The 14,754-nt window shown below is 44.9% G+C and overlaps 1 protein-coding gene across 1 annotated transcript in view; it reads left to right on the forward strand.

Moving 5' to 3' along the window:
- The window catches only part of LOC115321884 (parathyroid hormone/parathyroid hormone-related peptide receptor-like), an 88,822-nt gene that overhangs the window by 25,488 nt on the left and 48,580 nt on the right, over positions 1-14,754 (forward strand). Inside the window, exon 4 of the mRNA XM_040209880.1 lies at positions 13,289-13,383. Within this exon, the coding sequence (XP_040065814.1) occupies positions 13,289-13,383 (95 nt within the window). The remainder of the gene's footprint in view (positions 1-13,288; positions 13,384-14,754) is intronic.

Here is a 14,754-nt window from a genome sequence, read left to right on the forward strand (position 1 = left end):
TTAGCGAGGTTGTTTTAGCGGCGATAAGAATAATTCTTGCCTATTCGCTACTCCAACTGTCTATAAGTGGCACCACTCATTTTTCAAAGTGACGGTCATAGTTAGGGCTGGGGCTGCGTGTTGCTATGCCTGTTACTGAGCTTGTCAGTGTGCTAGCTTCACTGAGTGACACAAATTATTTCCGCTTATACAAGAAACCTAGGGTGTCATACGCGCAAATCACCTCTTCATAGCGAAAAAAAATCGGCGTTTAGCGCTATATTTGCGGCAGGAGTCACGTGCCAATTTAGTAACGAAACTGAAACTTTTCTATTTAGGAATTTAATTTCTCGATATGTGTGCTTATTTCCGTATCTCTCCTAAACCAACATCTGTCTTACGGCGTAAGTATTGAGCTGAACAAATTGTTCGCGGAAACTTTATTTTGTCACATACGTGTCCGATATGATAAAATAGCATACAGAACACGGAGGAAGAGAAAACGACGGGTAGAACGAAAGAGCGCTGACTCAAAACTGAATTATTTTGAAAGAGGAGAAAAAAGAAGCCATACAAATGGAGCTTACGTTATATCTAATAAAGGAAAAAAAGAAAAAAAGAAAATATAAACCGACTGATTTAATTTGAGGCAAGAAACAAAAGGAAGAAGTAACCGTAAAGCACTGTCGTAAAGCAAAAAGAAGAAAGGAAAAAAATATGACGAGTACAAAATACGGAATACGGCACTTTTCTACTTCTGGCCGGCCAAATTCACTCGCCGTTGGTGTTGGCTAAAAATGACACCTCCTTGGCACTCAACGCATAACTATTCGTTTTTTTTTTGTTTTTTTTTTTTTAATTTGATAGGCCTTGAGTATCTCTCGGGTAGTCCGATTTTTAAATCTCCCGAGTATAGTTGTGTCACGAAAAGTCGGTGTGCACTGGCAGGTGACACAGTGTGTAGGCAGGTGCCCTCCCACCGTGGCGTGAAGGGAATAGAAATGTTCCCTAAGCCGGTCGTTGAGCCATCTTTCAGTATAGCCTAAGAGCAACCACCAAATGTTAGGGGATCTTTTGAACTAACCTTCTACGCGGGAAACAAACTGGTTCTTGTGTTCCTTGAGGAATGTGGTTCTTGAGCGATTGTCAATTACGGAGTCCACCTTTGCACAGATCCTAGCTAAACTTTGGGTTGCAAAAAACACCACTGCAACATCATACCCGTTGGCTATAGGCTTTACATTGTGGCACAATCTTTTTACACAATTGTTTCTAGTACTATTTTGCCTGCGGCTGCTAACCCCTTTTACCCCTTTCAACAAGGACTCCATGACCTCTATTTTCATATGCTGAAAAGAAAACAGCATGGCACCTTTCTGAAATGTATATTATAGTTAATGGCGTATTTTTGAGATTGTGGCATTTATTGGGTACCTAGTACGTAATGAAATTCTGTATTAATAATAATACAACTAAAATGTGTAATTTTTCAAGCTCTGGTGTAATTCGTTGCTTGTGATCTAATTTCAAACGTCCAAACAACTATGGCAATCTAAAGATGGCAAAGTATCATCACTGCTTCCAATTGCATCATTTTTATAAACAAGCTAAAATATAAAACAAATCGTTTAAAACCAATGAAATCATCTGAGAAATAAATACATGTAAGATGACATTGATTGTGAGTAAAGCTTGTTGTCACAAATGACACTTGATGAGGCGATTGTAACTGAAGGAACTAAACGTTTAATGGGCCGAACTTGTGCCCGAAACAAAAAGGAAAAAGAAGATAACAGTAGCGCGTCGCAGGCGTCAATGACGGCGCAATAACAGCAGGATTGTACGTCGGGGCGAGACTGATTCCGTTTCGGCACGCGGAGTCCCTTATGTAAGCGCGTGGGAGTCTGGAACAGTAGGCGTAGAAAGTTCGGCGCGGAGAAGATTCGAACCTCGAACAAGCAACAGGATTCTCGAATTTACCAGAACACAAAAATGAAGGAATAAATAAAAGACACGTCGCTCCCAGGAATCGAACCCTGACTCTTCGCGTGGGAGCCAAAAACGATAACCGTTAGGCCACAGCTTTTTTTTTTTTTTTTGTTCCTTATTGAACCGTTAGGGCCACGGCCGCGCTGCCTATTCGGCCAGCTGCGCGCGCGGCATCAAACCCTCCTTTAAAAAGTGCATCGCCCCGATGCAACGCAAAACAAAACATAGCAAATAAAGGGAACGGCAAACTTAATAGTCCTTTGGAACACATAAGGTCCACAGTCCTATCGAGCGTAGTACGGCTTCAGGCGCACGACATGGACGACTTCAGGTCGTGGTGGGCGGCGTGATGATGTTCTTGTCCCGTCGGGCATCACCTCGTAGTTGAAATCCCTAAGTCGACGAAGCACTTTGTAGGGTCCGAAGTAGCACTTGAGGAGTTTCTCGCTGAGACCACGGCGGCGAATTGGGGTCCGCACCCACATACGGTCTCCGGGATTAAAGCGAACGTCGATCCGGCGAGTGTTGTTCCTGGTAGTGTCCACACGTTGCTGAACTTCAATTCGGAGTCGGGCGAGCTGGCGAACTTCTTCGGCTCGTTCAGCAACCACCTGGGCGTCGGTGATCCCATCGTCAGCTGGTTCGTGGGGTAGCGTCGCGTCGAGCATGGTCGTTACTTTTCTGCCATGCGCCAGCTAAAACGGGGTTACTCCTGTGGTCTCTTGCACCACCGTGTTGCAAGCATACGTAACGTAGGGTAACACCTCGTCCCACGTCTTGTGCTTTACGTCGACATACATGGAAATCATGTCGGCGATGGTTTTGTTTGGTCGTTCTGTTAGTCGTTTTGTCTGTGGATGGTACGCAGTGGTTCGACGGTGGCTTGTGCTACTGAGACGAAGAATTTCTTCTCTCAGCTGAGCCATGAACGATGATCCACTGTCTGTAATGAGTACTTGGGGGGCGCCGTGCGGGAGGACAATAGACTCGATGAAAAACTTGGCAACTTCAACAGCCGTTTCTGACGGAAGGGCTTTCGTTTCGGTGTATCGCGTGAGAAAATCTGTGGCGACGATTATCCAGCGGTTTCCCGATGTTGACGGCGGAAAAGGGCCAAGTAAATCCATTCCGATCTGCTGGAACGGCGTGTACGGAGGAGCTATCGGATGCAAAAGCCCTGACGGCTTCGTCGGTGGTTTCTTGCGTCGCTGACACTCGTGGCATGACCGAGTTTAGAAATAAACGGTTTTCGGTAGCCTTGGCCAGTAGTATTTTTCCTGAATCCTGGCGAGCGTCCTGCTGTAGCCAAGGTGCGCAACCGTTGGGTCGTCGTCGCTGGCTTGGAAGATCTCCTCTTTAAGGTCGGCAGAGATTACCAGCAGCCATGGCGAGCTGTTGTCTCCGAAGGTGTCCTTGTAAAGTACACCTTGTTGGAGGACGAAGGTCGGCAGGGCTCTCAAGAAGACACGGGGGATAGTACCCTTTCGTCCTTCGAGGTGCTGGATTAGCACGCGCAACTCAGGATGGTCTCTTTGACGTCGCGCCATGTCGTCGGTGTTCACCGCGCATAGGAAGCACTCATCGTCATCGTCGTCGCTGCTACCAGGAGATGTCTCGACAGGGGCTCTGGACACACAATCGGTGTCGCTGTTCTTCAGGCCTAACTTGTATACACCACAGTCATGTTGAACTCCTGCACTCGGAGGCTCCATCGAGCGAGAAGTACTGAAGGGTCCTTTCGGTTCGCAAGCCAGCAGAGCGAGTGGTGGTCCGTTACAACGCTGAAACGGCTCCCGTATAAGGACGGGCGAAACTTCGTGATTGACCAGACGACCGCAACACATTCCTTTTCAGTCGTAAAGTAATTTCTCTCCGCTTTGGACAGTGCCCGACTTGCGTAGGCGATGACTCGCTTGGTGCCTCTTGCACTTGAACCTGTACCACGCCAAGTCCTTCGTTACTTGCACCGGTATAAATCTCGGTTTCCGCATTTTCATCGAAGTGTCCAAGAACAGGAGGAGCCTGGAGCCGTTGCTTCAGCTCCTCGAGTGCGTGCTGCTCCTCGGCCCATTCGAACTTCTCGGCGTTCTTCGTGAGTTCTTAACAAGCACGACTGGAGAGATCCAGCACCTCCACCAAAATGTCACGAATGATAATTGGTGAGGCAATGGTAACTAAAGGAACTAAGCGTTTATTGGGGCAAACTTGTGCCCGAAACAAAAGGAAACAGAAGATAACAGCAGAGCGTCGCGGATGTCGATGACTGCGAAATAGCAGGATTGTACGCTGGGGCGAGACGGACTCCGTCTCGACACGCGGAGCCCTTATGTACGCTCGTGGGATCCTGGAACAGTCGGCGTAGAAGGTTCGGCGCGGAGAAGATTCGGACCTCGAACAAGCAACAGGATTCTCGAATTTACCACAACACGAAATTGCAAGAACAAATAAAAGACGTGTTGCTCCCAGGAGTCGAACCCTGACTCTTCGCGTTTGAGGCAAGCACGATAACCGTTAGGCCACGGCCGCGCTGCCTACTTGGCCAGTTGTGCGCGCGGCAATATGCTACTATCGAAGCCGCGACTTTTCACGAGCCAAAATTCCAAGTTCGCCGCCAATCCTTTTGAACGTTCTTCTCCGAAATGACAGGAGAATAAAGAAAGAGGAAAAAAGAACACAACATGTTACGTATCTTTTTTTTTTTTTATTCAAAACTTCACAGAACATTTATTTTCTTTAATATTTGAGCCTTCGTTTTGACGGCCTTAGGCTTTCCAGTTGAAAGGAACGCCAACTCGCTTGAACATCCGCTCACTGCAGCACGTTTTGTTGGCATTGGAAAACCGGTGAAACATTAGTGAGTTTTAGTATCGCGTATCCGAGCGAACGCAAGCACTGAGTGTTCGAGATAGAATGGCGTGTTCCACACTGCGCGTGTGCGAAACCCAAAATTGTGATCCTAAATCGGCGCATGGCGGCGACGCGCACGCGAAGCCTGGAGCACACAACTCGAACGCCAACGCACAGTGCTTGGGTTAGCTTTTAAAGACAATACAAAAGCTCTCTAGTAATGTGCAATGCCGTACCGGCTTTGCAGCACTACATTGGGGCAGTGAAGAGTGTTAATGTTTGCATTCAGGAGTGATTGTTCGCGAGTCAGGATTGCCAGCAGTTCCGACATGGCCACTGAACATATATAGAACGGGGGTACCCTCACCAGAGCGCTTCCCGTTTCCGCCCTGAGAGGGCGAACACGAGGTAGAGATGCGAATATTTTTTTTCGTTGAAGATGCGTTTTTTTTTTTTTTAAATTTAGATATCCTATGCATAAAACATGATATTGACAACAACAAACAAAACAGGTGTAGTTTTTTTTAACTGTGGAGTGGAGCACTTTTGAGTGACTTTGAGTTGTTGACTGGAGTAAGGTGGGGCAAAATAATGCTAAAAATGTTAATTTCGTTTTTTTAAGTTTTTGCTTAACATTAAAAAAAATTAGCATGGGGATACTCTTAGATGTTTTGACACTATTTTCAGTAAATATTATATAACTGGAGCAAGCGAAACATTAAACAAAACAACAGTACAGTCACGTCTCGTTTATATGAACCCGTTTAATATGAACGCCCCGCTATATGGACACAATTTTCAAGGACAAATTGGGACAAAGTGTTGTTTGCAGTAGTGCGCTGTAGTGTGTGTAAAAACAATTCAAACACCTCACGTATTTTGCTTACAACATCATTTCCACAAAACCAAACGTTTCCGGTGACCATCTTGGTCTATGCATGCCAGCGCTGATTGTGGTAAGCCGCTTGCCTTTCCCGGAGACACAGACTTTTTATTTTCACTTCTATATTTTGCTTGAAAGTAAACATATTCGGCAGAAATCTGCTTGGTTGGGTGAGAGTCAAAGTCCGAAAATGTATCGCCAACCAAAATCTGAAAGGCAACCCGACGTTTCAAAACCAGCTTGGTTTCATCTTCAGGGGTGACCGAAAGCACGCGGACACAGCAGCAGCTCGTAACCTCTTCGTCTTATGAAAAGAAAAGAAAGAAAGATAAAAGGAAAACAAATTAAAAAAGGAGAAACTAGGAAATTGAAAAATTGTAAAATAACTTTTTAGTTATTAAGATGGTCGCCTCTTCAGCTTTTCCGTCGGGTCACGGAGGCCATGCGCGTACAGAGAGGGCAGAGCGCCCAGCGACCTGTTTAGGTTTCCTGGCGTGTGCTGAATTTGCCACGATTTCAAAAAAAGCCTTCTTTAAAAATTGGGCTCTGTGTCCATGACGTGCGCGTTCGCGAAGTCAATGCGATGGCCTAGGTCTTATCACACTGTTCGGTGATGGCGACGCGCTCACTGTCAAACGTCCACACGTCTTTCTTGTGTTGGCGGATACGCTCGGGAAAGTTCTTAGTCTCGCCGATGTAGGTTGCGGGGCACTCTGCGCAAAAAATGGTATAAACTACGCCCTGAGCTCTTTCTTTTGGTAGACTATCTTTTGGTCTTGGCATAATCCTTCGCAGTGTGGACCGTGGGTTTGTGGGACACCAAAATGCATTCCTTTCCCAGAACTCGTGCGTGTGCTTCGCTGGTTCCCTTTACGTAGGGAACGCTGATGCGCGCGACTCGATGGGGCTGTCTTTCTTCTACTGGCATCTGCTTTTGGCGTCGAGCGATGGGCTCAATGAAGCTACTAGAGTAGCCATTTTTCTGTAGGCCTTCAATTATGGTCTTTTTCTCCTTCTTTTTATCGGTTTCCGACGAGCAGATAGTCGTTGCCCTACGCAGGAGGGTCGGAACAACTCAGGCCTTATGACTCGTTGGATGATTGGAGTCAAAGTCGAGGTAGCGTCCGGTGTGTGTTGGTTTTCGGTACACCGTAAACATCAGATCTTGTCCTCGTCGGTTCACCAGCACATCAAGGAACGGCAAGGTGTCATCTGTCTCGTATTTTTCAATTTCCTAATTTCTCCTTTTTTAATTTCTTTTCCTTTTCTCTTTCATTCTTTTCTTTTTTGAAGACGAAGAGGTAAGGAGCTGCTGCTGTCCCGCGTGCTTCGGTCACCCCTGAAGAGGAAACCAAGTTGGTTTTGAAACGTCGGGTTGCCTTTCAAATTTTGGTTGGAGATACATTTTCGCACTTTATATTTTACTTGATTCCTGAAGCCTGCGGGTTAAGTGCCGATGTGTCTGCTTGATTACGTGCCCGTATTTTTGAATGTATAAAAAAAATACATAAGGCGTACTTACTGTACACTGGAAACGGGAGAGCGACTTCTTCGTATTCGACAGTAGAACGTTTTATTAAACTTGCTGCTCGACGCTCCCCTAACCTGCTTTGACAGTTCTCCATCATCTCCAATCACACTTAACTTCTTTGCACTCTTATCGGTATAAATGGCTTGTTCCATTGGAAACACCCTGATTCGCCTTTCGAAACACTCTAGAAAAATGGTGTCATTCCGAACACCGTGAAAAAAGGCGTATAGTTCAAACACTCAACAACTAGTGCGTTATGACCGAACACCCTATATATAAGGCGTTTTTTATAACACTTGAAATTATGGTGTAATTTTCTAACACAATAGAAAGAGGATTGTGATAAATTTCTTACACATTTAGTAATAGTGTGCGATGCTGCGGAACACACGTCAGGAATGGTGCCATTAATCGAGTCAAAAGCATAAGGGGCAATGCCTATTGAATAAGGTATGATGAATCTAAGGACCGCTTCAACTGACCCATAAAGAACGTCTGAAAGTATACTTAAAAATTTTTAACCACTTTACTTTTATAATGCAGAAACACTTCATTACATGTAGATAGAATAATTTATAACCCAGCGTCTTGCACTTTTGAACGAATATTGAGCAAATAAAAGACAGACGCAATAACTCAAATTATGACAGGTAATGAACTATTGCTTACCGAAGCTCTCGTTTAATGTATGCGCAAATATCCGCACGCGCGTTGTCTTCTGAAAAGGAAACACACACAAGCACGCACATGCACGGACACGCACACATCACTATTTTTCGTTCATTGTATGTAATCCTTCCTTAGCTGCGTCTCCAGTTTCAGGCCACGTCCGTTTACGATGTTCAAAACTTTGCACACGATAAGCCGTGTCTGTATAGTATCGAGACGTTCTATCTTGGCTCACAATAAAGTGGAAGATTTTTGAAACCCTAAACAATTAATTGTAAAGTCACCGATGACTGGCCCAGTTCTTTATGAACCCTCTAGCTGCATGTATCGCGCACAAGCGTATGAGCAAACCTAATGAAACCGCATAATGCAGGGCGGGTTCACTTTTCTAGCAGAAACATATCCACAGCATTCCCTTCGCTAACCAGCATACGCCTCGTGCACCTCTCTGCTTGTTCAGTCGCGAGAGGTGCACGTGGCGTATGCAATTAGGGATAACGGCGTTGAGTGTATAAGGGAAGCTTCACTCGCCCTGTCAAAGTGTGAGTTTGAATATTTGAGAGAAATATTGCGAGGGACACACTGATGACTATTAGGGTTCTGAGGCCTATAAATGCATGCACTTTCAAAATAAAACAACAGTTGTGAGTGCGCCTTGTTTCGTTCCACTTCTTCGTCCTTGTCTTTTTTCGGCGCTTTGAATTATTTAAAGACTGCTGGTTGTCCATCGTCAGCCTCATTGGTTGCTTGGTCCTGGGTGGCAGAGCTCCATGTTCCGGGTGTAGACCTTGGATGCGGCGACTTGATCGGGTCTCGATCTGGTCCTCGTCGGGTCCTCGGGAGCCTGGGTTCGGACTTGTACTGCGGGAACTTGGAGGGCTGCGCTGCACGGACATGCGGTACCCCGCACCTCCACCGAAATGTCACGAATGACAAGGCGAAACAAAGAATAACTGGGGAAACTGAAGCGTTTAATGGGGTGAACTTGTGCCCAAAAATAAAAAAAAAAGGAGCTAAGCAGATCGTCGCGGGCGTCGAAGTCGGCGTGACAGCAGAGTCGAACGCTAGGGCGAAACTGACTGCGGCTTGCCACGCGGAGACCTTTATGTACACACGTGGGCTTCTGGAATAATCGGCGTAGAAGGTTCACCGTGTAGAACGTTCTGACCTCAAACAAACAACGCGTATCTCGAATTTACCAGAACATTACCTTAGAGTCAACAAAAATGCGTCCCCACGGGAAGGAATCGAACCCTGGCTTTCTGCGTGGAAGACACGCGCAATAACTATTTGGCCACGAGCGCACTGCCTGGTTGGTGAACTGCGCTCGCGGCATTATATCACGTGACTATAATGTTAGGCCCCGAGACGCGTAGAGCCCAAGCTGATACACCAAGTTATCCCGCAACAAGCATTGTGGTTCATTCTTCCTTGAAGGAGAGTAGCCGTGAAGAAGGGAAACGTTATGATGACGCACGTTTGTAAAAAAAAAACACAAGAAAAAAAAGCAGACGGAGATAAAACACTTTTCGCAGGTGGTTTTGGTGTCAAACGCTCGTAAGATTGGCATTTTGAGACATGAATATGATGATGTAACCCTTCAGTGAGTGCTACATTTGTGGTAATTTTTCCGTTCATTCCGGTTGCTCTCTGTACGACTCACCTGTCCCTGTAACGTGCAATTTTCTGAACTTGTGTCTTTTATGGAGCTCATTATAGCGAAACAAATATTCAAGTGGTGCGGCCTACGAGGCAGCATTGGTTTCACTCTCTGTAAGTTTGCTGCGTTTTATTGGAGATTTTATCGATACGTGTAATTGCCACGCCAACCTCATTATGCCGTCGATAACTGGCGGAACCGGAATGCTCTTGATTGTAAACAAATGCCAATACATAGCGAAAAACCGTTAACGACGGACAGTTCAATTCACTTTCAAGGTAAAAAAGGCAAGCACCATCGCCCCCCCCCCCCCCCCCCCCCCAGCGCGAGGGTCATACTTTGGTCATACCTACGACAACGCTATGGCATCTCGTGCGCGAGTTCCGAAAGCACGGCGGAGGCATGGCGTTCGAATAACACGCCTCGCGGTTCTCAATCTGTCACTGCCTTAGTGCCTTTTCACCCCTCAAATAAGAGGAAAAAAATTTTAATCGAATCTAGCAGCCAGGTGGAAAAGGGTCATTGGGAGCTCTTTCGAAAAAAATCGCCGATGTTGTATTTGCGCCAACAGTGCCGCACTGTGACTCTTCTACATTGTTAGCGCGAGGACGACATCGGCGCTGTTTTCGCATTTTACTTAAAAAAAAAAAAAAAAACAACGGCGGGCATCATATTTTAGCACATCTGTTCATGTTCCAGATGAGAATTCCGCACCCCACTACTAGTTTAAACAACAAAGTTTTAACTATGCTGGGGTCTTGGTTTTTTTTTTAGTTGCTTAGGGGTAAAGAGGTGTGCCCAAAGTTGGTGAACATAGGCGAGTGACGCACGGGCAGACAGAAAGATTTTTACGAAACAATAACAAGAATACTCAGCGCAATGAGTTTAGTTCTTTTGAAAACATGTAATTTATACGTTGCAACTGATTGTGGAACAATACAAATTTAATTACAGCCAACGTTACCGCAGAAAAAAATAAAAATTGACGGGTTGAAAAGTTAAAAGAGATGTAATTGACTACACGTAATCAGTTACTTATTAATTTTAGTTCATTACGATTAATCAGTTACTGACTACGTGTAATCAATTAAATTATATTGTAAATGTTTATGCTTCAATTAATGTTTTTCTGCGGTTACGTTCGCTGTAATCGTAACTTTTTACGTAGAAGCCTCATTAAATAGTATCACCATCACACGCTTTTTACACGGTCAAAGTGCAGGGTGCATGGAGCCCGACACCCTCTGAACAAAATTCCAATTACTGGAAGGTATATGAAGGGGTGTACGAAGGCGTTATTTTCATCTACACCCAAGTTACGCGCTTCCTAGTCCCCCCAGAAACATACATCGTGTTAAAAGTGTGTACGAAGGGTGTTCGTTCGAACACAAACACACTTTCTACATTAATATGGGCGTGAAACATGTTTGGTTTGTAGCCCAGTGTCACTTTCGAAACACCAAATTATAAAGTACAACTCCCTAACATAGCATGCAATGCGTAACACGCGTGGTTTGTGCGAATGGTACTTTCATATAAAATGCATTACTATTGTGATAGTTTCAATTTCAAGAAAACCTTTTGATTTCCTTTTGAGGTTTTGTTTCAGCCTCGCAAACGCAAAGAGAAAGGCGACCCCTTCCTGAAGCAGACTTGAGGGCCTGTCCCAAAGCCAAATGTCCACTGACGCGCACTACTGACATCAATAAGAAGTAACACACACAAGGTCACCTAAACAATACGGACATAAATTCCATCTGTGGAAGTCAGGTTGAAAGCAGACAGGTGCTATCGCGGACAATATGAGCTAAAACAGCGCTCCGGCCAGCGCACGGTACTACCTGCGCCGCCTGTCGTCTTGCTTCGCACAGACGGCGCACCCTGAGGCCGAGGTAAATTCTCACTTACGCTCGCTGCTCCACTGCGCTCTTCCGGCCGTCTGAAAGAGAGACGGCGGGTGCGACAGCGGTCGTGTGTGTGGTAGGGCGGCAGGGAGATAGGGGGGGGGGGGGGGAGGAAAGAAGATTACACTTGTTCCTTTTTGCAATGGATTTACTTCATTCCATCGCGTAGAATCACGTAGGAAAACCTCTGACTGGTGAAGAAAAAATGTAGAAGTATCATAAATTGAAGCTGCGATTATCGTCTTTGGAAGGCACATCAAAAGACGTTGTACGTTGTTTCGTTTTTCCTTTTCTGAAGTGCAGGCGCAAAGTAGGACATTGTAAAATATTGGCCAACATTTGTATACGGGATTTAGGCCGGCTCCAAGGTATTTACTTTGTTTTTTATTGAGCGCAGCTGTGTAAAAAAGAAATAACGGTAACCATACATGTTACTGCGGAGGTTTTGTAACCTTGATTGGTGTGAAAAGGTTTTAAAACATTATATCTTTGTTACTGGGCCCACGTGTTTGTTTCAAACAAAACAAGTGCCGACAAGGCACCAGTGTTTTCTTTACAAATTCCTGTTTTTATTAAAGTTGAAGAAACAGTCATACATTTGCCAGGAGCAGGAGCTTGAAAGTTCATCGAAAGAATATCCATAGAGGACAATGTAAGACACAAAAGATAAATTGTCGGCGTGGAAGTTCAACTGCACTTAACAAGAAAATCGGGATCAAGGATGCACCGCTCAAAAGTATACGCTGGTTAACGTTGTCAAACAGTATGTCGCCATCGTAGCATCAAGGTTTGTTACAATCGGCAGAGGTCGAGTTCAGGGGGTCCTGAGGCGCAGTAAAACTTTGAAAAGAAGTTAATACCGCTTCCACGGCTCTCATCCTGTCTGGTAAGGAATCATAGAGTGCGGCTACCAAGTCTGACTCGACCCGAAGCGTGTCCCAATTCAGCTCTCACCGCTTCCCACAAATCGTCGGCAGTGGCGCGGTAGAGGGGACGCCGTGATATGGCTGCCTTGATCCACCTCCAAACGTCGTCGATGATTTTTAGATCGGCTCGTTTTAGGGGCCAGCGTTCATCGAGGAGATACTAACGTGACAACGCATTTTTCACTTCGGCGACTTCTTGAAATGCACTGAAATGCATGATAGTTGAAAATGTGAATATTGAACTGCACGGCACAGGCATCGTGATTGTCGTTCCGTCGGTTAATATTTTCGCTAGCAGACGGCCGGAAGGGTGCAGTGGCGCAGTGAGCACAAGTGATAATTTATCTCGCCCTCAGGATGCGCCGTGTTCGCGAAGCGATGCGACAGGCGGCGCAGGTAGTACCGTGCCTCTGCCGGAGCGCTGTTTCAGCTCATATTGTCCGCGATAGTACCTGTCAGCTCACACCCGCCTCGGGAGTCGTGTTGTGCGCAGCAGAGTACTCACGTAGGAAAAAAATTGAGGGCAGTCGAAGTCGCCACAACGATTGATTATCCGTAATCTTTGTTGTAACTGAAATCGTAAGAACAGGAAGGACAGAGGCATCTCAGAGAGAAGCGCAGTCACATATGGCAGTGCAGGTTATACCCTGCGCGCCTTTAAAAAACACAAAAAAACAACAACAAACAAGCATTACTTGTAAAAGCAGGCAGCAGAGCAATGTGAAAACCCTGGTTGCGCAAGTATTTTTGCAATGCTTTCGATCTTTATATGTCAGTGACGCGGCCTCACTCATGTTGACAATATGTGATCGAAAATAGCATTTTTCGTTCAATAATAAGTGGGAATGATAAACTGATTTTCGACTTCCTGAGAATTATAATCATAGTGTCTTTCTGCAGCCTCACCTCCCGACCATCAAGCTTATTTCGAAGATTGGCTACACAGTGTCCTTCATCAGTCTCATCATCGCCTTCATCATCCTGGCTTCTGTCAAGTGAGTCAAACCTACATTTCTTCGCCTTAAAAATATAATTCGCCCAGCTTGTTTTTTTTTTCATAAATCAATCTTGCGGGTAATTTTTGCTTTCATTAACCGTTACATGCTTAGATCTTAATACTTGAATATATAAAAATATGGAATTTCATTTTCAAGCCACGCTGAAGTAAAATATCATCCAAAATAGAATTGGAATAGTCAGATGTCCATGCATGCTTTTCAATTCGTTTTTCGTGGAAATGAAGTAACGGACTTCGGAGCATGAAACTACAGTCATGCGGACTCCTCCACTCAGATCTCTTGCAAATCAAAATAGTTTGGCCAACATAATGTTTAGAAAACCCAGTCACTTCTCGTGTGTTACACGATGCGACAGTGTACATTGCCCGATACGGTAAACTCGATCGGCGACAAGCAGAGTGTAAATTTACGCTCAAAGATGTCGTCTCATCTGCGCGTGAGGTTGGTATGAGCGGGGTAAACACGCGACCGTCCTGATGTCCCTGATGTAAACTGCAAAGTCCCTGCGCCTTCAAGGGGTTGTTCAATCAGTATCGTCTGGGCTGCCGCCATCCCTCATTGGTATGTTGGTTTCCGATTGAATGACATTTGTCATTTAGGTTTTAAAAGCTACGCGCAAGATGTCAAACGTCGTACTCAGTATTGCGATTAGACGTAGTGTAGACTGCCGTGATAGTGTGCAAGCGTTATCTCTGGTTAGCAATACCTTAGGTTTCTTTCATATATTTCTGTGATTGGCGCTCCAGATGTCCTGTCGATGTACGGGCTAACTTCTTCGTGCATTATGAGAAAACTATACAACTGAATATGGCACTGGCAAGCGCTTTTCGAGAACGATACCACTGTATCAGTTTGCACACGTGTGAATATTTCCTTTGCAGAGTGAAATAATAATATTATTAATAATCAAGAATCAAAAATCAAGAATAAATTTTATTAGGTGTCCAGGAACGTCCATGTGGTCTCGGTACTGTCACACCAAAGCTTACTACAGTAAAAGTGAGAAAAAAATAAGAATAACAATAATAATAATAATAATAATCATAATAATAATAATAGTTTATTAATCATGTAAGTATGGTTGATATGAAGATAAAAATCTGCTCGAGCAGCTTGACTGGTCTTCAAGTACAAAGGAAGGGTAAGAAGAAGTAAAACAAAATAACACAATAAATTATACCAGTATGCAAGGTACTTACATCATAAAAGTAACCAAAATCACAAGCAAATTGTCAACAGCAAGCTTCACCTACACTAAGACGTAAAGAAACTAGAGTGAGGACGCAGGCAAGCGGGTGACGAATCATAGAAAATCCCAGAGACAAGCAGCTAAAAAGGACAAGAATC

Source organism: Ixodes scapularis, unplaced genomic scaffold, assembly GCF_016920785.2.
Source record: "Ixodes scapularis isolate PalLabHiFi unplaced genomic scaffold, ASM1692078v2 PGA_scaffold5__190_contigs__length_132052651, whole genome shotgun sequence".
In the NCBI taxonomy this organism is placed as follows: domain Eukaryota; kingdom Metazoa; phylum Arthropoda; class Arachnida; order Ixodida; family Ixodidae; genus Ixodes; species Ixodes scapularis.